Source organism: Danio aesculapii, chromosome 21 (assembly GCF_903798145.1).
Source record: "Danio aesculapii chromosome 21, fDanAes4.1, whole genome shotgun sequence".
NCBI classification, from domain to species: Eukaryota; Metazoa; Chordata; class Actinopteri; order Cypriniformes; family Danionidae; genus Danio; species Danio aesculapii.
In genome coordinates, this window is record NC_079455.1 from 44,679,372 (window position 1) to 44,706,871 (window position 27,500).

The 27,500-nt window shown below is 36.9% G+C and overlaps 2 protein-coding genes across 3 annotated transcripts in view; both read right to left on the reverse strand.

Moving 5' to 3' along the window:
* wdr91 (WD repeat domain 91) overlaps positions 1-2,121 on the reverse strand; it is a 34,510-nt gene extending 32,389 nt beyond the window's left edge. The window contains exon 1 of the mRNA XM_056446725.1: positions 2,071-2,121. Coding sequence (XP_056302700.1) covers position 2,071 — 1 coding nt within the window. The 5' untranslated portion in view covers positions 2,072-2,121. The remainder of the gene's footprint in view (positions 1-2,070) is intronic.
* An 11,808-nt stretch (positions 2,122-13,929) lies between these two features.
* Positions 13,930-27,500, reverse strand: part of rab27b (RAB27B, member RAS oncogene family) — a 97,736-nt gene continuing 84,165 nt past the window's right edge. For both annotated transcript variants that reach the window (XM_056446709.1, XM_056446707.1), the window contains exons 2-6: positions 26,177-26,350; positions 21,509-21,592; positions 17,926-18,029; positions 16,924-17,047; positions 13,930-16,184 (exon numbers count right to left, since the gene is read on the reverse strand). In XM_056446709.1, coding sequence (XP_056302684.1) covers positions 15,998-16,184; positions 16,924-17,047; positions 17,926-18,029; positions 21,509-21,592; positions 26,177-26,350 — 673 coding nt within the window. In that variant the 3' untranslated portion in view covers positions 13,930-15,997. The remainder of the gene's footprint in view (positions 16,185-16,923; positions 17,048-17,925; positions 18,030-21,508; positions 21,593-26,176; positions 26,351-27,500) is intronic.

Below are 27,500 nucleotides of genomic sequence, written 5' to 3' on the forward strand. Positions count from 1 at the left end.
CAAAATCCAACGTCTGATAGACGTCAACTTCAAGCTGTGACATCTTAGACGTTGATATTTGGTTGGTTTTAGGTTGTTAGAAAGTGACCAAAATCCAACATCGAGCCAACATATTAAACCAACATCATATTGACGTCAAATACTGACATTTATTCATCAGATACGGCAACCAAAATCCAACGTCTGATAGACGTCAACTTCAAGCTGTGACATCTTAGACGTTGATATTTGGTTGGTTTTAGGTTGTTAGAAAGTGACCAAAATCCAACATCGAGCCAGCATATTAAACCAACGTCATACTGACGTCTAATACTGATATTTATTCATCAGGTACGGCAACCAAAATCCAACATCTGATAGACGTCAACTTCAAGCTGTGACATCTTAGACGTTGATATTTGGTTGGTTTTAGGTTGTTAGAAAGTGACCAAAATCCAACATCGAGCCAGCATATTAAACCAACATCATATTGACGTCAAATACTGACATTTATTCATCAGGTACAGCAACCAAAATCCAACGTCTGATAGATGTCAACTTCAAGCTGTGACATCTTAGACGTTGATATTTGGTTGGTTTTAGGTTGGAGATTGACGTTCAGAGTTCTGACGTCAACCCGATTTTATTTCCAAACAAAATGCAACGTCCACATGACGTTTGGATACAACGTCAATCTGACGTCATGTTGACGCCTTGTGCCTGCTGGGTGTTTAAAGCCATTTGGGTCATCATACAGGAAACATTCGTCATCTTCTCATAATTGACATGCATCTAAACACTCTCTGGGTCAATGCGTGTGACAATTTTGTACATCTTCTTGGACACTTTTAATGCTTCCAAACAGTTTGCTATAATTATAAATGTCTTGAGGTAGTTCGTTATGATGCGATTTACCTTATATGTGTAATTTGATTGGACAGAAATCACATTACTGATTTTTCTAATCCTTAAAGACAGGAAATAATAAAGTGGTGACTGCAGGTTGAAGGAAAGTAGTGGAGTAAAAGTACCAATACTGCAGTAAAAATGTACTCAAGTGAGAGTAAAAGTACACATCTTTAAAACTACTCAGTAAATTACAATATCTGAGAAAAAAAACTACTCAATTACAGTAATTTAAGTATGTTTAATTAGTTACTTTACACCCCTGTTATTTATTCATATTATGTAATAAATACTTGAAGTATTTTTATGCTAATAGACAGTGTTATTATTGTATATTAAGCAACATATTAGTGAGGTAAAGTTGGTTTTATATTCACACATTTGGACTTTGATGTTCACTAAAACACTATAGCAGAATTTAAAAGTCTAACAGAGATTCATTATAATGATGTACTATTATTATATACAACTTGTGACACGATATCTATGTTGTTTACCATGATACATTACATATTGTGTCTAAAATCGCATGTGAGAAGACTTCGAAACAACATTAGCACTATTTAATTGACTGTCAGCAATGTTGTACTTTAATAGTCATTGACTGATATTATGACTTGACTATTTATAATACTTTAATGAACTTATATTACGGTGAAAGTCTGAATGTGTGAAAATAAACCCAGCTTTACCTCAATACTTTTAACATCATGCTTGAAAGTGTTTATAAACGTTTGCGTGCGGATATTTACGTACGTACTTACATTTAAAAGCATTTAAACAGTATTATAATATATGCACAAACACAGGTCATGTATATAAACGCGATGTTTTGCATGCACGAACTATTACTTTGCATTCTCTTAGTTTAAGCTGGAGATTCATAATTAATAAGCGCATATTAGAGACGCTAGATTAATTCTGCACACAGTGCATACAGTGATGAAAACGCCTCGTGTAAAACACTGCTTCAGTGACGCGTTTAAATATCAGGATTGAATGGTCAATAATGAGGGTCTCCCGGTGTGTTTCTCACTCATCTGGATGCTCTGAGACAAACACGACTCCATGCATGACACGTGCTGTTTACTTCCGCTTTACATGTGGCTACATTTACCTACAGATACACGCAAATGCAAAACACACACAATGGAAACAAACATTAAGGATTAAACAGGGTCTTACTTGACTGCTAGAAAGCGCTTCTTCCTGTTTTTGCCTGCTGCTCGTCATGTGACTGCTGGTATCACGTGAAAGACTCGTGTGATGACGTCAGCTGATCCACCGCCAGAGGGCGCGCGTCAGCAACAACCCTTTTATTTATTATTTATTTATTTATATCCTAACAATGCTTGAACAGTGACAGAAAGGCATTAATACTTTTTAGAATAGGGTATATGCAGAGCTAGTGTTTTTCCCATACTGATAAACTTTCGGTGTCCTGTTATTGTGAGTTTTTTCCATTTTATACGGTTCCTTTTACAGCATAAATGTTGTAATGTAATTAAATATAATTAAAAATACATTCAGTTAAATAAACTTTGACATTCATTTAATTGTTCAAGCATAAAACGAGACAAAAAGCTGTTTACTCGCACGCGACCGTCAGAATCGGCAGGCTAGCGCAGAAGCTCCATTGAATATACTGATGTAAAATAAATGCTCGTATTATAAAGACATGGCAGGGGAAAATGTTATTTAATGCAGTGCTTCTTGTACAATCTGAGACCCACTTTATATCAGATATCACTCAGCCAGTGGAAATCGCTGATTTTTAAAGAAAACAGACCTTAAATACGCTGATTTTTGCATTGGCATACAGTTGACCGGAAGCGCTTAACCCAGGTTACTGGCAAATTCAAAGTCCTATTAGCATGCTTCGGCATATACCCTATTACACAAAAGACTGATACAACAATCAAATTGCATACATTCACAAATCTTTCCACCCTCGTTTACAATAGAATAAATATATATATATATATATATATATAAATATATATATATATATAAATATATATATATATATATATATATATATATATATATATATATATATATATATATATATATATATATATATATATATATATATATATATATATATACATGCTAAAGAAAATTAAGTAGCATGGGAGTTAAAGTTCTCAAAATATGAAGCCAAATCCTCTAATGATGAATATAAATATCTTGCTTTTTGGCTTTTCATCTCTCGTAATGTCTTCAACTATATCACAAATTCTTCATTAAGCATCATTAGTCTTTGGGAATTATAAAAAATTACATTTATGAATATAGAATTATAATAATAACATTAAATTATTCATTATATAACATATCTTTTTATCCTTTAGTATTAGGTCAAACTTAATAATTTCCTGTATATATATTTTCTGTTGTGTCAAAACTAATACTTCGTCCCAAAATTGTACCTCATTACACTGGCAAAAACAAGTGTTCAGTTGTTTCAATATCTAAATGACAAAACTGGCAGACATTTGAGTCTCCAATATTGAATTTTAACATTAGAAATTATTTTGCAGGACGACACAGTGGCGCAGTAGGCAGTGCTGTTGCCTCACAGCAAGAAGGTCACTGGTTCGAGCTGGGTCAGTTGGCGTTTCTGTGTGGAGTTTGCATGTTCTCCCTGCGTTTGCGTGGGTTTCCTCTGGGTGCTCTGGTGTCCCCCACAGTCCAAAGACATGCGCAGGTGAATTGGGTGAGCTAAATTGTCCATAGTATATGAGTGTGAGTGTGTGTGTGGATGTTTCCCCGAGATGGGTTGCGGCTGGAAGGGCATCTGCTGCGTAAAACGTGCTGGATAAGTTGGCGGTTCATTCCGCTGTGGCGACCCCGGATTAACAAAGGGACTAAGCCAAAAAGAAAATGAATGAATGAATGAATTAATTAATGAATGAATGATTTCTTTTGCAGGATAAATGCGATTTTAAAGTGCATTTGTTTACATCTCGGATTAACAGGATATGAAAGAAATCTTGTTCTAATATCATACATATTTTTCTTATCATAATGAGACAAAATATAAGCTCTCTTAACAGGTCCTGGAAAACAACACAGTGTTAGACAATCTCTCGAAACTTAGTTTGAGCATTTTCTATCTGTAAAGCTAACATTTTCTATCTTAAGATCAATTATTTTTGGATTTATGGTTGAATATTTTATTTGTTCCTTCACTAGGTTAACCATTTGCAGTGGTATACTCTTAATAATGTTATCATATCTTTTGGGGGAACAACATATTTGGTATTTTCTACAGAAAGCCTCATGACTCCATGTATTATCTATGACATGTGTTATTGACCACATGCCATTCTTCCACCATTCATCAATAAACAAAGATTTCCTATTCACCGAAATACACCTGTTATTGCAAATAGATGCGTTATGTGCGCTAAAATTATGTTTAAATATCAGTTTCCAATATAATAGCACTTGTTGATGAGAAGCAGAAGGTTTTAAGGGAAATTTACACTATTCAAAATCATTCTGTGTCAACATCGACTTTCTAAACTCAACACTCCCTTTAAAATACTGTACAATGAGTTATTGTATTTCAGCATTCTGATTCATGCACTGCACTGTGTTATGTGTTCATTTTCTATTTGATGGGAATATCCACACAACAAAACAGAAATAGAGCACATTTCTACCACATTATTCATTTATCTAGTTACACATTTTTAAACATAATACACATGCACAACCTTTCAGTGTTTTATAAAGAAATCATATATTAAAAAATATAGAAAGATAATAAATATTTCTATACACTCACCGGCCACTTTATTAGGTACACCTGTCCAACTGCTCATTAACGCAAATGTCTAATCAGCCAATCACATGGCAGCAGCTCAATGCATTTAGGCATGTAGACATGGTCAAGACGATCTGCTGCAGTTCAAAGCGAGCATCAGAATGGGGAAGAAATGGGATTTAAGTGACTTTAAACGTGGCATGGTTGTTGCTGCCAGACGGGCTGGTCTGAGTATTTCAGAAACTGCTGATCTACTGGGATTTTCACGCACAACCATCTCTAGGGTCTACAGAGAATGGTCTGAGGAAGAGGAAATATCCAGTGAGCGGCAGTTCTGTGGGCACAAATGCCTTGTTAATGCCAGAGGTCAGAGGAGAATGGCCAGACTGGTTCCAGCTGATAGAAAGGCAACAGTAACTCAAATAAGCACTCGTTACAACCGAGGTCTGCAGAAGAGCATCTCTGAACACACAACACGTCCAACCTTGAGGCGGATGGGCTACAGCAGCAGAAGACCACACCAGGTGCCGCTCCAGTCAGCTAAGAACAGGAAACTGAGGCTACAATTCACACAGGCTCACCAAAACTGGACAACAGGCCTATTTCACAAAATGGCGATCGAGACCGGAAGTAGGGAAAGGTCCAGTCGCACCTCTCATTCATTCATTGTCATAATGGAGTGTGAACTCGTTTTTTTCTCATTCTTTTTTGAGAAATTGATTATCAAGGTATGTATTTGTAACACAGGGAGTGACACAGACAACTGAATTTGGGATCCACTTGCAGGTTTAATCAAAGTCAGGCAAGCGAAGGTCAACACAGGTGCAAACAGATATAAAGGCAGTCCAGAATCGTAGTCAAATGTATCAGGCGAGAGGTCAAAAGGCAGGCGGCAGACAGGACAATAAGGTCAAAACACGGGAAAACTAGACTAGGAGAAACACATTGTAATGTCACTTTACAGAAAACAAGACTCAGCCGTGTAAATGAGTGTGTGTGCTGCTTAAATGGTGTTTGTAATCAGTCCTTGACAATCCTCAGGTGGTGCGAGTGTAATCAGTAGAGACTTGGAGCAGGTGTGAGTATGAGTGTGGCATGACTGAATATGTAGTCCATTAATGGCGGAATTGTAGTCCATGTGTGTTTGTGTGTAAGATCCAGTGATCTGGGAGTTATGATAGCTGGTGATCGTGACAGTATTATATTAAGATAAGCTGGCATAACGGGTGAATTTAAAACATGGAAACCTGGAAGGCACAGCCTGTGGAGTAAGAAATTTACGGCCGCACTGTGGATGGACGCGAACTTCATCCTCCGTGAAGTGCATAGCATACACAAAAGTGCTGCCTTTCCTCACAGTAAACTCCCATCATCTCTCCGAATAGCCCAAATTCAACACATCTTAATAGTTTAATCGCTGGGAAAACTATGAATCGACAATTACGGCTGTTTCTTTTTCGAATGAGTACAAAAAGGTACGCTGCAAGATTGATTACTCGTCTCCACCATTGCACTTTGCTTCTACCAGAATAAAGTTCTCCCTACTTCCGGTTTCGATCGCCATTTTGTGAAATAGGCCTTTAGAAGATTGGAGAAACGTTGCCTGGTCTGATGAGTCTCCATTTCTGCTGCCACATTCGGATGCTCGGCTCAGAATTTAGCATCAACAACATGAAAGCATGGATCCATCCTGCCTTGTATCAGCGGTTCAGGCTGGTGGTGGTGGTGTAATGGTGTGGGGGAGATTTTCTTGGCACACTTTGGGTCCATTAGAACTAACTGAGCATCGTGTCAACGCCACAGCCTACCTGAGTATTGTTCTGACCATGTCCATCCCTTTATGACCACAGTGTCTCCATCTTCTGATGGCTACTTCCAGCAGGATAACACACCATGTCATAAAGCGTGAATCATCTCAGACTGGTTTCTTGAACATGACAATGAGTTCACTGTACTCAAATGGCCTCCACAGTCACCAGAGCTCAATCCAATAGAGCACCTTTGGGATGTGGTGGAATGGGAGATTGTCATCATGGATGTGCAGCTGACAAATCTGCAGCAACTGCGTGATGCTATCATGTCAATATGGAGCAAAATCTCTGAAACACAGAGCCTTCAACAACCGGCCACTTTATTAGGTACACCTTACTAGTACCAGGTTGGACCCTTTTTTGCCTTCAGAACTGTCTTAATCCTTCATGGCAGAGATTCAACAAACACAGCTTGTTGAATCTCTGCCATGAAGGATTAAGACAGTTCTGAAGGCAAAAAAAGGTCCAACCTGGTACTAGTAAGGTGTACCTAATAAAGTGGCCGGTGAGTGTAGTAAGTACATTTTTAAAGTCTTAAAGAAGCAGTTTCAAATATATACAAACAGGCAAAAATGTATATTTCCCACATTATTTTTGTTGTAAACACATTTCATTTTGTTGTTGTAGGGTGACACACACACACACACACACACACACACAGTTGAAACATACGCCGTTAAAATCAAGCATTTTTCTTCTTTATTCTTTAGTAACATGTTACACGCATAACAAAAAATAAACGCTCTTAAGGAAACTGAAGGGTTATACTGTATAAGTGTGTGTTTAATCCTGCATTCCAGCTGATGTGTGTGTGTTCAGCGGACGGATGGACTCGGCAGCGTGTGATTGGTCGGTAAATCTTTACAGGCACGAGGAGAGAGAAAAATCCTTCAGTGTAAACTTGCAGAGAACGAACATCACTTCAGAAAGCATTCCTGAACCACATGAGGTACTAAAACCAGCGGAAGCCAAGCAGAAGACCAGCACAACACACACTCACGTATTCTCACACACTCACGCAAAGGAGAAGCATTGGTCCACAGGATTGTCACTATTAAAGGCATCAGTGACACACATACACACACAAACAGCACACACACACACAGCTTTCTCCATCATACACTGCTGTGATTATGGCACTGATGATTTTTGGCACCAGAGGTCAGAAATAAAACTATTAAAGTGTTAAAATATTAATTAATTAGCAGAAATAAATTAAAAACAGGATTAAATCTAAATTAAACACAGTGTCATGAACACACTACAGTAAAATAAAACTTGTTGTGCATTTATTTAGAGCCAATACGTTTTGCATTGTAACAAATATATGTGTGTGTGTGTGTGTGTGTGTGTGTGTATTTATTTATTGCAAATAAATGATAATGAAAGTTTTATGTTTGGAATATTTAAAGGTGCTGTATGTAAGTTTTTAACTTTTCTGCATCACAAAAACAGCATAATATGTTTGCAGATATTCAGAAACATGCTCAGTGAACATTCTTGTTTATCTGAAAAACAATGCTGAAGTCAGATATTCTGCTTTGAACATGTGTGTTACGTCCCGGAACTTGATTTAACCTGGCCAATGCCAGTTTAGCCAATTATATTTCAATACTCCGGGTTGCCAGATGGTGGAAAACAGCTTATTTCATTCATTTAGTCAGGAAGTCTTTTAAAGTGTGTGTCCGTGACTGAAATGTGACCTCTGGTGGACAGTAGCAGACTCTGAAATGAGACGCAGATTCAGAGTTCCACATGAGGAGGTTATTAATTAGCAAATATTATAAATATTACGAATGTAAACATTAGGTGAGCAGGTTACATTGTAATCCCGTGTCTGAACAACACGCTATGTGACGAGATGCACAGTGATGAGCAATTGGCTGTTTGCACCAGACGAAACACGACAGTAATGTAAACACAGGCATTCAGAAGCACAGAATAGTGCACTCACTGCACTCCAGCACAATGGTAAGGTTTATAATCTAATAAATACACATTAAATCTCTTTAGTTCTTAGTTCTGAAGTTCAATTTCAGATGGTTTATTTTATTGTCCAGATCTGAGCTGAACTATCTGCTGCTGCTTTCAGTAGTATGGCAATAAATGTGATGTAAAATGGCTTCAGACTCACATTATTAGCATTTAACACTGAATAAAGCACATGAGCTGTACCTGAGCTGATCATTTATCCTGTTGTTCAGCTGTGAGAAATACAAACCGTTTCTAAAATATTAATTTCAGCTGTTAAAAACTCCTTTTAACTTGGAAAATATTCCTTCTGTCCTGTGCTGTTGCTTTTATTTAGAACACGGTTCAAATCAGCCTGATAGTCAGGCACACCCATCTCAATCTGGCAACCTGCGCTTGAATGGACTCGTCAGAGGAGGAGCTGAGTGAAAATGTGTTTTGATCCAGGAGTGCAATACCTAGTTCAACCACTGGGTGTCAATCTTACACACAGCACCTTTAAGGTGAATTTTAGTTTTTATATTTCACTCAAGATCAAAAAAAGGACACAATATTTTGTTTAAAAGGGACTTAAACAAGAATGTAATAGTTCTACAATTTTTTTATAACTGCAATGTGGAAAAGTAATATTAAATTAAAATATAAAATATTTAAAGACATTTAAATAGTGTAAAAACGAATGGGTGTGGGTCATGTAGATTATAATGATGCTTTAAAATGTGACTTTATAAAATCTGTCAAAATCATTTAAAAATATGAGATATTTTTATTAATCCGCTGCAGGTCACATTAAATTCACCCGAAATTTATAACAAAAAATTAAGATAAAACAAAATATACAAATATTTTTGTTATTATTTATATTATATTATATATTTAATATTAAAATTAAAAAGAAAGTTCACGATCAGAAATGTTGCTGTAAATTTGAGGTGAATTACAGTCAGAATGTTTATTAAATTAAAATATCTCCAAATTCTCATTTCTGCAATGCCAAAATAAGTCTGCAAAGAAATAAACACTGAATTCAAGCAATGAGAAATATTTAGAAATATTAAGAACAAATCTATGAGTAAAGCATTCAGATATTAGTCTGCATTAGGTATTTTTTTAATGTCACAATGCAAAAAGATTGTTTTATTTTATTATTAATGTTTAGTGAATTATTATTAATGTTTATGAAGTGTGTTTAAAGGTAGATCAGCATGAATGCGTTTGTGTATTAGACACAGTAAAAGTTTCCCAGATTATACAATCCATATACACAAATGCAAATAATACAAGTAAAATTAAATAATTAGCTTTTCTTCTTCTGAATGTAGTCAGAATGGAGCAGGAGCTGCACACACACACACACACACACACACACACAAACACACGCACACACACACACACACACACAAAATACATTTTACGCATTATAATTAGAGTTGCACAATAACACTGTAAATAAATATGCATATTCTGATCATTTCTTGCATTATAAAATTAACTATAGAAATACAATTTTTACCAAATAATCATTTAAATATAATCATACAAAAACAAACAGATCTGATCTAAAATCTTATTAAGACTAAAAAACTCTATTAATGTGCAAATGTTTGATCTTAAAGCATTATGAAGGCTGTTGAATCTGATTGGCTGTTGTCATTTCCCCGCCATTAGTGTTGATTTTCAGCTCTATGTTCATTTTTGGGATGCTCCAGCCAATAGCAGAACAGCATCTACTGGGGAGGCGGGGATAATGATAGCACGGTCGACTCTGATTGGTCAGATTTGAATAAACAACCAATGCTGGAAACACACAGATGTTTAGCAGAGCTTCTAAATGTAATAACCCGCTCCTTATACTCTCAGAAATAAAGGTACAAAAGCTGTCACTGGGGTGGTACATTTTCAGAAGATACACTTTGGTGCCTTAAAGGTCCACACTTGTATCTTCAAGGTACATCTTAGTACATGTAACTGACAAAAGTGTACCTTAAAGGTATCACTGTAGACCTTTTCAGTATAAAAATGTACCACCACAGTGTCAGCTATTGTGCCTTCACTTCTGAGAGTGTATCAGCCATGAGCTTTAGGTGATTTTCATGATCTCAAGATGGGAAAGATTCAGATTGTAGTTTTGAAGTTTAGAAATATATTAAAGAGACACTTAAAATATAGCATACATAGACAATTGCATGCATACACTCTCAGAAATAAAGCTACAGGAGCTGTCACTGGGGCAGTACCTTTACAAATTATACATATCTGTACCCAAAGGGTCCACAGTGGTACCTCAATGGTGCATATTCGTGCCCAAATGTACCTAGAAAGTACCTTTGATGTACCATTATGGACCCTTCAGGCACAAATATGTACCTTTTAAAAATGTACTGCCCCAGTGACAGCTCCTGTACCTTTATTTCTGAGAGTGTACATAAAATAACAAAATATCGTAATTTAAATATATATATTAGTTGTGTAACGGATCAGAAATTTCACGGTTTGGATCACATAATGTTTTTTAGTCACAGATCTGACCATTTCCAGATCAGCCAAAAAAGGGGAGGTGACAAATCTAACTGTTCTCCCAGTACTTCTGTGTTATTTGACGTTGTAATCTAAAGACTGAACCTCTTTCTTGATTTTTGCGTGTTCAGATTTGAATGAAGCAATTAGATGGATTAATAAACATTTGCAAATTACCATCATCTATAATTTATGGTAAGTGGGTGTTGAGATCTCAATCTTTTACTGAATAATCGTGCAGCTCACACTGAACGCATTAATGCAGGCTAAACAAGCAGTGACAGAAAACAACTCTAATAACCTAAGAAACCCTCTTCCTACCTAATAACCTAAGAATACTTCTTCTGCCATCATTTTTTTTAACAGGAAAGCCTAAATCCAAACCGTGGTTGTAAACCAATTCACCCTTAAGATATATATTTTCTGTAATTTCATTTATTTTGCTATCTTATGTATGTATGCATATGTGTATGTAAGATATTATATATATATATATATATATATATATATATATATATATATATATATATATATATATATATATATATATATATATATATATATATATATATATATACATATATATACATACATACATATACATACACACACACACACACACATATATATATATATTTAGGTATCTTATTTATATCATTATTTAGTGAAAAAAGTCTTATACTCTCTTGTTTAGTTAACTGAACTAGTGTGTAGTTTTGTGGTGTTTGTGTATTAACCAAATAAAATGGGTAAATTAAATTAAATATATAAATTAAATTATATAAATATAATAAAACATTTAATTTAATATATTAACCATTTAATATCTAATTTAATTTTGATTTGAATGAATAGATGTAATTTATCACACCTCTCTGTGATAGGGATATTACATTTATTCTTTTAAATTGAATAACAATAGTTGTCCAATATATTGTGCAGCACTAAATAAATTGCACTTCCCCAATTGTCTTATAATGTGTGTGTGTGTGTGTGTGTGTGTGTGTTTGAGCTCCAGTCTGACTGATTGTAAAGTGTGTGTTAGACGTGTAAAGCTACTGCCGGCCGCATGCAGGACATTCATCAACACACGCAGGCGTCACGACAACCACAGCAAACAAACAACAAACAAACAAACAAACAAACAAACGAAGGCTGAAGCAGCGCCGCTCATGCATCAGTCTCAGCATCCTACATTCACTGCTGCAGAAAACACACATCTGTAGTGTGAGAGAAAACACTTGTGTTTCTGCTCGAAGAAATATACACTGTACACACACACACACACAAACAAACACACACACACACACAGACCTGCGCTAAACACTGCACTGCTTTACTGTGTGTGGAGAAAACTGATCTGCTCACCAGTGCTGCGCTTATTTCATTACAAATGTAGGACAAATATAGTAAAACAGTGTAAAAACAAACAAACAAACAAACAAACAACAGACAAAAATGCACCAAGGCTACAAAAATATATAAACAAGTATACTAAGGAAGTTGTTTTAAATGCATTTATATACTTTTGGAGATTTTTATTTATATTTTATATATTTTTTATTAAAAAAAAAAACCCAAACCAAAGCACGTTTACCTCAAATGAGTGTTAGAGCAAAATAATTCAATAAATAAATGATAGAAATTGTAAAACAAAATGCAACAAACCACAAAAGTATCAACAATTGATTAAAAAAATACACAAATATGCGCAATTTATTAAATATATTTTTGATACTTTTGGGTTTTGCTGACATTTAGTTTTTAATTAAAAATACAGATAAAAATCAAACAAAAATACACTGTAATCTTAAATGAGTGCTTGACCAAAACAAACAAACAAACAAACAAACAAAACAAACAAACAAAATCACACACTACAGCCAATTTAGTTCATCAATTCCCCTATAGCACATGTGTTTGGACTGTGGGGGAAACCGGAGCACCCGGAGGAAACCCACGCCAACACAGGGAGAACATGCAAACTCCACACAGAAATGCCAACTGACCCAGCCGGGATTCAAACCAGCGACCTTCTTGCTGTGAGGCCACAGTGCTAACCACTAAGCCACCCAAATGTAATTTATTCCTATTTAAAGTTGATTTTTCAGTCTTTTTAATGTGACATGATTGGTTGGAAATCATCCACACATGAAGATATCAGTTTAAATAATGTGTGCAGCATTAAAAGATTTCAAGTAGGTGTCGCTGCAGCCCGGAGACCTCCAAGTGGGAGGGGTTACACCGCAAGTAGGTTGGGTGACCTCCAAGTGGGAGGGACTTAAACTACAAGTAGGTTGGGTTTAGGTGGTGCAGATGTTAATAAAACACATCAGCTTACTGTGAGGTTGGGTTTAGGGGCTGCAGATGTTAATAAAACACATCAGCTTACTGTGAGGTTGGGTTTAGGTGGTGCAGATGTTAATAAAACACATCAGCTTACTGTGAGGATGGGTTTAGGGTTCGGGTAGGTGTAGATGTTCATAAAGCACAACATTGGACTCATGTTCGAGACATTAAATAAATAAACACTCCAGGATTGCACAGCCCACTTGGAGCTCCAGTCCCACTCACTTGGAGCTGGCTGCGACCTCCGTTTATACTCTTCTCAAAGATTTTGGGTCTTTAAACACAACATTAAATAGACCAAAAGTGATATTTATAATATAAGAAAGTCTGCAAATAAATACATGCAGATACTTTTCATTAATCTGGGAATGTAGAAAAATCACTAAATATGAATTTAATATTTTATATAATAATAATAATCAAATATTCTCATCATAATATAATAAAAAACTCCTTAAATCCTCATATTGCCCGAGGCACAGAGGCTCAGTGGTTAGTACTGTTGCCTCACAGCAAGAAGGTCACTAGTTCGAGTCCCGGCAGGGTCACTTGGCGTTTCTGTGTGGAGTTTGCATGTTCTCCCCATGTTGGTGTGGGTTTTCTTCGGGTGCTCCGGTTTCCCCCACAGTCCAAACACATGCGCTATAGAGGAATTGATGGACTAAATTGGCTGTAGTGTATGAGTGTGTGTGAGAATGAGTGTGTATGGGTGTTTCCCAGTACTGTGTTGCAGACGAAAGGGCATACGCTGCGTAAAACATGCTGGAATAGTTGGTGGTTCATTCCGCTGTAGCAAACTCTGATAAATAAGGGACTACGGTAAAGGAAAATGAATGAATAAACACAGCTTTAGTGAGCAGAAGAGGCGTTCAATCTTCAGTGCAGTTAGTAGCGTCTGAGTGTTTTCACTCATTCATCTGGAGGCAGTATGACAGCTCTCTCTCACACATACACACACACACACACACACACTCACACACACACACACACACACACACACACGCACACACACACGTACAGTTGAAGTCAAAATAATTGATAAAATTTGTAATTATCGTTAAATATTTCCCAAGTGTTGTTTAACAGAGAGCAGAGTTCTTCAACACATTTCTAATCATAATAGTTTTAATAACTCATCTCTAATATCTGATTTCTTTTCTCTTTGCCATGATGACAGCATTATATTGGAGTTATTTTACTAGTATTCAGAATAAAGTGACATTTAAAGGCTTAATCAGGAAATAACTGAAGAACAGTTTCGCTTAAGTCAAAATTGACACTATGAATTACTAGTGTACTACCCGCCTTTGACTAAGATATTAACTATTATCATTAGCTATACAGTATGATCTTATTCTACATTCCTAATCCTATCCAATAGCCCAACACGACTATTAAGCTTACTAACTAATAACGAGCTGCTAATTAGTAGTTTATTGAGCTGAAAGTCTCAGTTGTGATCTAAAATGAAGTGTGGACACTGTTTAACAAATAAAACTTCTATATTATTGACCTTAAAATGGTTTTAAATAACGTTAAACTTGTTTTTTCTCATGCCAAACAAAAACAAACAAACAAACAAACAAGAGTTTATCAAACAAGGAAAACTATTAAAGTCCAAACTGAAATTTCCCTCGTTCATTAAACATCACTTCGGAAATATTACATTCAACAATAAAAGAATGATAAACATGGGCTCATTTTGTCAAAATGTGTGTGTATCAGTAATGTGACGACTAAGTAATGTGTGTGTGTGTGTGTATGTGTGTGAATATGTCCAATATTTAAAAAGAATAATAAAAATGTGATCATTTTGTCTTCATGTGTGTGTATCAGTAATGCAGCGAGCCGCAGGTGTGTGTGTGTGTATCAGTAATGCTCAAGTTAGTGTTATGTGTGTGTGTGTGTGTGTGTGTGTGTGTGTGTGTGTGTGTGTGTGTGTGTGTGTGTGTGTGTGTATAAATGTGTCCAACATCACTTTGGAAAATTTGAAAAGATTAATAAAAATGTGATTATTTTGTCTTCATGTGTGTGTATCAGTAATGTAGCGAGCCGCAGATGTATGTGTGTGTGTGTGTGTGTGTGTGTGTGTGTGTGTTTGTCTGTGTGTGTAAATATTTCCAACATCTCTTTAAAATTATGAGATTATTTGTCTTCATGTGTGTGTATCAGTAACGCAGCGAGCCGCAGGTGTGTGTGTGTGTGTGTGTGTGTAAAGCAGCGAGTCAGTGATGTGTGTGTGAAAATCACTTTGACTTTATGACATCACTTTGAAAAGAAATATTCTAAAGGAATGATGATAATTAGATTATTTTGTGTGTGTGTGTGTGTGTGTGTGTGTATGAGTAATGCAGCGAGTCTCAGACATGTGTGTGTGTGTGTAAACGTCCAACATCACTTTGGAAATACTTTAAAAGAATAATAAAAATGTGATTTTATTTGTCTTCATGTGTGTTTGTGTGTGTGTATCAGTAATGAATCAAGTTAGTAATGTGCGTGTGTGTGTGTGTGTGTGTGTGTGTGTAAATATGTCTAACATCACCTTGGAAATATTTAAAAGGAATAATTAAAATGCGATCATTTCATCTTCGTGTGTGTGTGTGTGTGTGTGTGTGTGTGTGTGTGTGTGTGTGTGTGCGTGTGTGTGTGTGTGTGTGTGTGTGTGGAGAAGGCCGTATGTGTGTGTTCTTCAGCATGCACACTTCTTCTGTTGGGCAGGTGCGGCGCTCAGTTTGCTACTGCCGTCGCTGGCGTTTGCGTCTGCGCTGGGCTTCTCCACACACTGCTCCATCCGCTTCATCACCAGATCCAGCAGCGTCACCACAGCCTTGTCCACCTCAGAGCCCGTCGCTGCACTCGTCTCGAAGTACGGGATGCTGACGGAAAAGACACACACACACACACACACACACACACACACACACACACACACACACACACACACACTTTTTATACTTTTATTTGGAGGCAAAAATACACACATCCATGATGCCAATCTCCCGTTCCACCACATCCCAAAGGTGCTCTATTGGATTAAGCTCTGGTGACTGTGGAGGCCATTTGAGTACAGTGAACTCATTGTCATGTTCAAGAAACCAGTCTGAGATGATTCACGCTTTATGACATGGTGTGTTATCCTGCTGGAAGTAGCCATCAGAAGATGGAGACACTGTGGTCATAAAGGGATGGACATGGTCAGCAACAATACTCAGGTAGGCTGTGGCGTTGACACCTTGCTTAATTGGTACTAATGAGCCCAAAGTGTGCCAAGAAAATATCCCCCACACCATTAGATCAGCAGTTTCTGAAATACTCAGAGCAGCCCGTCTGGAATCAACAACCATGCCATGTTCAAAGTCACTTAAATCCCCTTTCTTCCCCATTCTGATGCTCGCTTTGAACTGCAGCAGATCGTCTTGACCATGTCTACATGCCTAAATGCATTGAGCTGCTGCCATGTGATTGGCTGATTAGAAATTTGCGTTAATGAGCAGTTGGACAGGTGTACCTAATAAAGTGGCCGGTGAGTGTATATGCTTGTTGTTTAACAGAGCCAGGAAATGTTCACAGTATTTCCTACAGTATTTATTCTGAAGGAAATAAATAATCACTCACCCGTATTTGTCTGCGAGTTCTTTCGCTTGTTTCTCCTGAACTTCTCTCTGGTCGGCCAGATCTGCTTTATTTCCCACCAGCACAATATCTGGGTTCTCACAATACGCATTAGCCTGGAGCTGACCTGCACACACACACACACACACACACACACACACTCAAGTATAAACAATACATGTACACGCACACAGCCATGCATACACACGCATACACAAATATACACACACACACACACACACACACAGACCAAGCATACAGTAGAGAATATTGACAGGAAAGCAGAAAGGGGAAGGATCGGCATAGGACCGCAAGGCGGAATCGAACTCAGGTCGCCGTGAGCACTGGAGTGCATGTGTCAACGCACTAACCACTACACCACTGGCGCCGACAAGAAGATTTTTTAACACATTTCTAACCATAATAGTTTTAATAACTCAAGGGGTTTCTATTTCACTAAATGAAAGTGATCTTTCCCATGATGACAGTAAATAATATTAGACTAGATATTCTTCAAGACACTAGTATTCAGGTTTAAGTGACATTTAAAGGCTTAACTAGGTTAATTAGGGTAAAGTTAGGGTATTTAGGCAAGTCATTGTATAACAGTGGTTTATTCAGGAGACAATCCAACACTAATATTGCTTAAGGGTAATAATATTGACCTTAAATGGCTTTAAAACTATTAAAAACTGCTTTTATTCTAGCCGAAATAAAACAAAAAAGACTTTCAGAAGAAAAAATATTATAGGAAATACTGTGAAAATTCCTAATTCTGTTCAACATCATTTGGGAAATATTTGAAGGAGAATAAATTCACAGGACGTTAACTGTATATTACAGAAACACTAGATATTGCATTGTCAGATTTTCCCAGTATGGTGCAACACTAGTGGACAGAAATAGTTTTTAAAAACAAAAACAGGGAAAACTCCATTTATAAAAATATCAGTGAACGTTCGGACGTGGCTTAAAGCTGGTTAAAGCTATTATTTATTGACTCACTCATCCAGTTCCTGACGTTGAGAAAGCTCTGCTGGCTGGTCAGATCAAACATCAGCAGAAAACCCATGGCATCCCTGAAGAACGCAGTGGTCAAACTCCTGAACCTGCAGGAAAACATGAGGAAAGAGAATCTAAAATAAACACACAGGAGTCAGACTGGGTTAATCAACCCAGGCTCATTGCGGATGTGTGCCCCTGTCTACATTTTTGGGGACAGAAAAATGCGTAACCCGAGGTACGTCTGCTCACAGTTTTTGTTTTTGCAAATCCACAAGAGGGCAGTGTGCATGCATTTTAATGATCTCATGTTACTCTTGAGCGTGCTCTTCTCACTTAAATCCACCTGAGGGCGCAATATACACTTCAGCCGACCAGGCCAGCTTGGTGTCGCCTGACTGACTGACCCACCCCCTTCCCTAAACAAACCTATAGTGTTTTCAAAAGCAATCAAGAAAAAAAATCGGTCACGGCGGTGGGATTTCACCACGTTTTCGGCCTGTTGTTTATTCAATTATTTGATCTGGAACTGTTCTTCGACCCTGTCAACTCCATGTTCCATGTCCCAAGTCCGCCAATGTACAGTGGAAAAGCCGTCTGCACGGAGGTAATTGGTCAGCTGGTAAACGCAAAAAGGAACAGAAGCAGTCGACAGCCCCATACCGCCTCCTAGCGTTTGTTTTAAAGACGAAATGCAACCTCTGGTTACATAATTCAAGATCTCCAGAAATGCAGACAGGGGAATGTTATCCACAACGAGCCTGTGTTGGGTTTAATCCAATCATATAAGGACATGTCTTCACTTTATATTATTAAAGTGAGACTTATAAACGATGATCTGCATGCTTGTTGATGCACAAGAACCAGAATGAGCTCAGGTGAGGCTGAAAAACAAACAAAACTCTTTGCCTAGAACTAAAGAATTGGAAAAGTAGTAGCAACACTATCAAATAATGCTCCATTAGTTAATGCTAGTTGTATTTACTAACATGAACACACAATTAGCAGTAAGCTACCTGACAAAAGTCTTGTCGCCTATTCAAGTTTTAGAAACACAAATAATAACTTGACTTCTAGTTGATCATTTGGTATCAGAAGTGGCTTATATGAAAGGCAAAGGCCTCTAGATCAGCGGTTTTAAAACTGGGGGGGGCGCAAAGAAATTCTAGACGAGGGGTAATCAATGGGCCCACCTGAATTAATTTTGTGTCCTCCGTCATTCTGTAGGATAATGTATTATTATGTTCTTTATTGTGATTTGAGCTTAAAAGTACAGCAAATATTAAACTTTATGCTTGTGTCATTTAAATGCCGTTAAAGAAAAAAAGAAGCGCCGCGTCGCTATGCACGGGGACTTTTATTGAATAAGCGCTACCCGCCGGGCGCTTCCGGTGATTTTTGGCGCTCGTCTGCTGCACCTGACGGCGTTTAACTTTCACTTACGCTTATCTTGTTTACGCTTAAACAACTAAATAAATGCTGAGGTCTATTTAATTGACTATATTTCAGTTAAAATACATGACCAATAAGAACATTATCGGTGGCTGAAAGCTCTTCCCTGTATATGGCAGTTGCGCTGCTAAGTAACCGATCAGCTGGGCGCTGCGGAGTGTGTGCCTCTCTGCGCAGGCTTCACTCATAGGAAACGAATAGCATTTTAAAGACATGGTACAACATTGCATTGTTACACTTTGCATTGTACAAATATCAGACAGTCCTCTTTGCAGCATGGCAAACAAACATATTAAAATTGTAAAGCAAAAAGTGCTGCAATAGCAATGAATGGAGCTGTCATCACATCAGCGAGTTGATGGAGTTTCACTCCTGTTACAGCTGGATGAGCTCTGCAGATGACCTCTTACTCACATTGGTTAATAACTAGATGATTAAAAAAACTCAATTGTATACACCCTGAGTAAAACCACTATAATGTATCTGTTTGTGTTATATTATGGGGCTAATGAATTATTAAATATTACAATTTATTAGTGCTCTATATTTAATGGAGCTCAACATATCTGCTCAAACTTTAATACTCTGAATATAAAGGCATTTTTTTCAAGATGTTAATCCACTTTTTCCCACATTTGTTTAGTGTAACTCATTTAAATGTAATGATCAGTATTATTATTAATATTAAATATTTTAAAGTCAGCAAAGCTGCTAAAATTATGCAAAGTAAAACTTGTAGCTCTTTGAACTTGATTACCCCATTCTAGAGTGCATTTAGGAAATGATTTTTATCAGTGTAATCAGGGTTGTCGAGCTGAGAAATGTATGATGTGCACAAAAAAAGGAATAAACTTCAACACACTGAACCACTACAGCCTCCATTGTAGTGGTGCTAGTTACAACAGTACAGTTAACTGTTAACCATTAACAGGCTGATGAATGACAAAACTCTTTAAAGCTTTAGATAAATTTAGACTCTCAGCTGTAAGGGTAAGTACAGAAATGCCTAGCTGTGCATAGGCATAAAAACTGGCATAAAAACCGGAGTAAACGTGGAGACTCGTACACAAAATATGGCCTGATGGAGTGCAGTGAGAGCAGACCACAGTGAATACTGCGCTTGAAGATTTGATCAATTGATTGAAGCACTGAAACCATCAACTCGACTGACATCTCACGAAAATTAATCCAGAACATGAATAATACAATTTAAAGTGAAGTTTCATAAACTAATTTGGAGAGGAGCACGTGATATGATTGAGCACGTCTGGCCACTCATCTGTAATCAGTAATAATCCAATCAGAGTGATTCTAGTTTACTGTAAATGGATCATTTTCTCCCTACAGTTTCTATCTTTGTTTGGAAGAATCCCCCCTTCCACCCCATCTCCTCCTTTTCCTCCCTTCTCTAAAGGGGGAGCTCTCGAGACCTACCTGATCTCGGATCTCCTGATATGCTTATCGACCGGGCGGGAGCCCTGGGCTCAAATATCTCAGAGCTCAGGGTTCTCTCCCGGGACAGCATGCCAAACCAGCTTTATACGCCAAGCATATCTAAGTGGGAACTCTTGAAATGTTTTAAGTTGTTAATTTGAGGGGGGGTTTTTTGCGTCATTTTTATTTTTTGGGGGGGTCCCCAAAAGGATTCCCCCTACAGAAAGGGGCCCTCGGCTGAAAAAGTTTAAAAACAACTGCTCTAGATGAGGCGATTTGAGCACAATAAAATCTGATCATGTCTTGATTTTGACTGATTTGATTAGGACAGTAACGTCTGACTCTGCTTAGACTAAAGTCTGCTCACTGAACCTTCAATAATGTCCAGTATAGAATATGTGCTCATGCTGCAGTGGAAACAGAATGAATATTGTGTCTGACTCCATCATGAGCTTGGAGGACTGCATCCATACATCTCTGACATGACTCAAATCACTGATTAATAAAGTCATCTGGAATGGCAAAGAAAGCCTTCTTGCAGGACTCCCAGAGTTCATCAAGACTCTTTGTGTTCATCTTCAACGCCTCCTCCTTCATCTTACCCCAGACATTCTCAATAATGTTCATGTCTGGTGACTGGGCTGGCCAATCCAATAGTGAAGCACCCTAATAAATCTGAATATGAATATATCTCACACACCTCTCCTGTCCTGCCGTGTCCCACAGCTGCAGGTGAACCTTAAAGGTTTTCCCCGTCGTCCCATTGGGGCTGTTAGTCGTATAAAACCTAGAGAAAAAGAAGAGACTAAAATCATACACACATCATTTAAAGTCCTATTATCAGTCTTATTTTTTTTCTTTTCTTTTTTTACTATTTATGAAGTTATTTCTGAAGCATGCTGAACTGTTTTCTTTTTTTTAACACTGTTTGTAAGTGATTTGTCTCTTTATGTGTTCGTTGTATTATGAAATGCTATTACCCTAATCTAATTGCCCCTGGTGGGATTAATAAAGTTGTTAAACTTAAACTTAACTTATCCTTTTAAGTGTTTTTTTACATGCATTTTTGATTTCTCTTTGCTATTTGGGCTTATTGGAACCTAATTAGAATAAAAATCTAAGTATAATATTTTGATATGATGTACTTTTAGAGAAAAATGATGTCCATATATGTAGACTCGTGGTCCGAATTTACATAAAACACTTTTTCCTGATTTTTTTTTAAGTGGGGTTTATTTATAAACTCATTTCGAGAGGATCACGTGCTTCTGATTTATCACAGCCGGTCTCGTATTAAGCTAATCAGTATCATCCAATCATATGAGCCATACGCTACTATAATAATAACCACAGTCTTCAGTCCACTTTATCTTCGTTTGGAAGAAACCCCCCTTCCTCCCCATTCTCCTCCTTTACTATAGATTGGGCGGCACGGAGGCGCAGTGGTTAGCACTGTTAGCCCCACAGCAAGAACACTGCCAGCCCTGGTCCTGCCAGGTCGGTAGGTGTTTCTGTGAGGAGTTCGTATATTCTCCCCGTGTCCGTGTGGGTTTTCCCCGGGTTCTCCGGTTTCCTCCCACCATCCAAATATATACATCATGCATAACATTCAAGCATTTGTCTAGCCCCCTTTTTTTTTCCTCACGTGTTCCCTTAGCTACTGCAGCCGGTGGAGTTCTGAGATCCACCGAGCTCAAGCTCCCCTCTCGCTCTGCAAACGGGAGGAAGCCCCGGGCTCGAGGATCCCTTGAGCTCAGGGCTCTCTCCCGGGACAGCATGCCAAACAAGCTTTTGATGAATCATCAGCTAAGTGTGAACTCTTGAATGCATATATAACACAGACATTTTTATTTAACTTGCTTTGACTATCAGAGAGTAAAAACAAAACTTTTCCTCATTCTAGACAGGTGAAAATTGCTGCAAAACAGTTGCAGGATGACACTGTAATGTCTGTAACAAAATATAAGACAGACTCAGACTTATTATCCCGTTTAGGGAAACTAAAATTGCAGCGCGGTGCCGTAACACAGGCGGAGTTCCATGTACACATTAATAAAATGTTACCCCACAACATCCAATACATCATATTGAAGGTGCATCTCCCTCCCCCTGGACTCATGTAATGACCTGATGGCCACCATTTTAAAAGAATTTCTGACTCTATTTGTCCTGCAAATAGGAACTCTAAAACGACGTCCTGATGGCAACAGCTGAAACAAAGAGTACAACGGGTGATCCGGGGTGCATAGGATACCCTGCGCTCTCTTTAAAACACTAGTGTGGTAAATTACTGTTGGACCAGTTTGGTTAAAACCAATGATCTTGCATGCCACCTTCACCAGACTACTCAACCTGCTCTTGTTTGACACACAGATTACCGTACCAAGCTACAATGCAGAGAGATAAAACAGATTCAATAAATTGTTTGTAAAGCAATGTCATCATAGAGGTGCAAACCTGAAACCATCTCAGTTTTCTCAGAAAGAATAATCTTTGTTAGACTTTTTTATAGACAGCCTGAGTGTTAGGTTGAAATGTCAACATATTGTCAATAACTACCCCTAAATATTTATGTGTGTCCACAATTTCAATGTCCAAGCCTTTAATATTTGTTATGCTGGGGGTAGGAGAAGCCTTATAATATACCAGAAATATAAAAGCGCTAAAGAGCTAAATATGCAAATAAGAGCTAAAATGTGCTGTCCATGTATGTGGACACTGGGAGGTTAAGCCCATTTTTACAAGATCTAAATAATGATGTCTCTAGACTGTGTAGTGAAGTTTCAGCTCAAAATAGCACACAGATAATGTTTTAAATCTCTGAAACCGACCCTTTCAGGCTTTGATCCTAATTGTGGCGTTTTGGTTACTGTTGCTTTAAATTCAAATGAGGGCGGAGCTACAAACGACTGTGTGTCAGCATAGTGACAGATGTAAAACAGCACTAGTGTTGTCAGTGCTGCTCAGGTGTGCATGGTGTGAGTGTGTGCTTCATGCTTCTGTCAGTCTATGGAGACTCCTGTCGCTGTTCATTTGTGCTTCATCTAAACTCCACATCTATAATCCTCTTAGTCTATGCTGACATTATCTTCAGCAGCTCAAACACTCTAATGGCTAATGGACACACGGCTGCTTCTCACTCAGGGCTGCTGTTTATGCTAATGAGGGAGAGATGGGCACTAGTGGGCGGAGTTTTCCCCCTCTGATGACACGTACAAGGGGAGAACGTCAATCAAAGTGTTTCTGCAGATGTTTATATCAAGTGTGAATAGAACAAGTACAATTAAATCATGTTAACCATTAGAGGCTGGAGATATTCACAACTGTGCTTAAACCCCTTATAAAAGTGATGTTTGCATAATAGGTGCCCTTTATTAATAACAGCAAGGTAGCCCTTTAATTACAGTATTTATTAGTCTTTGTTGAAGTTATTTATTGGAAATAAAGTAATTGATTGTTAGTACATACAGTTGATGTCAGAATTATTAGCCCCCCTGTAATGTAGCCAAGGCGGGATGAATTTTGGCGTGGCGCCCCACCATGGCAGAATGAATGTAGCAGAAACCATGTATCTCATTTCTAATAACTGATTTCTTTTCTCTTTGTTATGATGACAGTAAATAATATTAGACTAGATATTCTTTAAGACACTTCTACACAGCTTAAAGTGACATTTAAAGGCTTAACTAGGTTAATTAGGTTAACTAGGCAGGTTAGGGTAATTAGGCAAGTTATTGTATAACGATGGTTTATTATTATTAAATAAATAAATACATATTACGAAAAAAATTATAAAATATAATGTAATAATAATAATAATAATAATTATTATTATTAAATAAATCATACATTATTACATGAATAATAATCATAGGCATCCTTCTGTCTCTATAGACAATGGACTCAATAATAATAATAATAATAATAATAATAATAATAATAATAATAATAATAATAATAATAATAATAATAATAATAATAATAATAATAATAATAACAATAATAATAAACTCAATAATAATAATAATAAACTCAATAATAATAATAATAATAATAATAATAATAATAATAATAATAATAATAATAATAATAATAAAAAACTCAATAATAATAATAATAATAATAAACTCAATAATAATAATAATAATAATAATAATAATAATAATAAACTCAATAATAATAATAAAAATAATAATAACAATAATAATAACAATAATAATAATTATTATTATTGTTAAATTAAATAGAAAAAATTATATTATTAAATGAATAATAAAAATAATAATAATATTTATTAATATTATTATACTAATTAAAAACAAGTAAAATATTATTAAATGAATAATAATAATTATTATTATTATTATATTATATTATTTATTAAAGTATTATTTTTTAAGAATCTATTATTAAATAATAATAATAATAATAATAATAGAAACAATACTTATTATTATTAATATTTAATAAATAAATATAAAAAAATAATAATGTAATAATAATAAAATAATAATATTAATACTTATTATAATAATAATTATTATTATATTTAATTAAGAAATAATATATTATTACATAATAATAATAATAATAATAATAATAATAATAATAATAGGTGACACTTTACAATAAAGTTTCATTAGTTAATGTATAAAATGAACTAATAATGATCAATAATTTTATTTTTCAGCATTTATTAGTCATAGTCTACTAAAATCCAGGCTTGCTAAAAGTGCGAAGAAACAATGAACAACTGAATTTCCATTAACATTACCTAAGATGAGCAAATACGGCAATAAAAGTATTGCTTATTGTTTGTAATGTTAGTAAATGCATCAACTAACACAACCATGAATGTGCATCATCACAAGCCTAAAGCCACACCATGAATAATTCATCCTCAGCCAGAAATATGAACACTTTTATGGTCAGATCTGAGAGAAAACACAGAACGGCTGGACGGTTATTGATCTGTGAGCCGCAATGCATGCTGGGACTGATGCTTTCATCTCTGTGTTCATCTGTGACATTTCAAGAGTCTCTGAAAGACTGAAGACGGTCACCAAAACTCCTGAAGTGAAGCATTTATATGATGATGAAGATGATTAATCTGCTCTTTCTCATTATCGATCTCTCCAGTCCAGATGAGCACCGACTACTTCAGTGGGCGAAAGCACAACACTTTCCGTGAGTCACCAGATTAAAGGGGGGATATTATGCAGAAATCACCTTTATAAGGGGCAGCAGTGTGTGAATATATCCAGCCTCTAATCGTACACACACACTCACATGACCAGATGACGAAGGACCGACACGACATTATCACCTGCACACCCACACACTCTCATACACTCTCTCACACACACTCACCACTCTCTTTTCCCTGAAGTCGATGCCCACAGTGGTGATGAATTTGGGGTTGAACTTGTTATCTGTGTATCGGTAGAGGAAGGTGGTCTTGCCGACCCCGGAGTCCCCCAGAGCCAGGAGTTTGATCAGATAATCGTAATCTCCATCGGTCATAGTGCTGCTGGAGCTGAACCTGCACACACACACACACACACACACTGCATGAGGAGAGTAATAACACCCAAATACACCAATACAAAAACACTGAGCATATTAAACCTGCCTTCAGTGCTGCTGCAAACACTGTGCAATGCAAATAACCCACAATAAGCCTTTAAATGTCACGGTAAGCTGAATACTAGCATCGTGCAAAATAACTAGCGAAATATTATGTGCTGTCATCATGACAAAGATAAGAAATTAGTCATTAAAACTATTCAAATCTGTTAAACAGCACTTGGGGAATATATATATATATATATATATATATATGTATTCATTCATATTCATCCGCTTTTCCGACACTGGGTCACGGGGGCAGCAGTCTCAGGACTTCCTCCAGCTCCTCCAGGAGGATCCCGAGGCGTTCCCAGGTCAGCCGAGAGACATAGTCCCTCCAGCGTGTCCTGGGTCTTCCCCGAGGCCTCCTCCTGGTGGGACATGCCTGGAACACCTCCCTGGGTAGGCGTCCAGGAGGCATCTGAAACAGATGCCCGAGCCACCTCAGCTGGAATGGGTGGTGGTCGAAGGTTAGGACCAAGACAACCCGATCGTCAGGCACAGAAACTATTCATTCATTCATTTTCTTTTCAGCATATGTTTTACACAGCGGATGCCCGTCGAGCTGCAACCCATCACTGGGAAACACCCATACACACTTATTCACAAACATACACAACAATTTAGTTCATCAGTTCCCCTATAGCGCATGTGTTTGGACTGTGGGGGAAACGGAAGCAACCGGAGGAAGCCCACGCCAACACGGGGAGAACATGCAAACTCATCTCATTATTATTATTATTAATATTATTATTATTATTATTATTATTATTATATTTGCGGAAATTGACACATTTCTATGAACAGAAGGTGATATTTGACCTGTATTCAGCTGACATAAAAGTTTGAGGATTACATTGTTTGGAGTGCTGAAACTCTGTACAGGGTTAAATGTTGTTTATTAACTTCTTTTTTAGTACAATTTACTTTATATTTATAAATATTGCATTAAGAAATCTTAATAATGTTTATAATGTAGTTTAAAATTACACGTAATATAATATAATATACTATATTGTTGGTGTGGGTTTCCCCCACAGTCCAAACACATGCACTATAAGGGA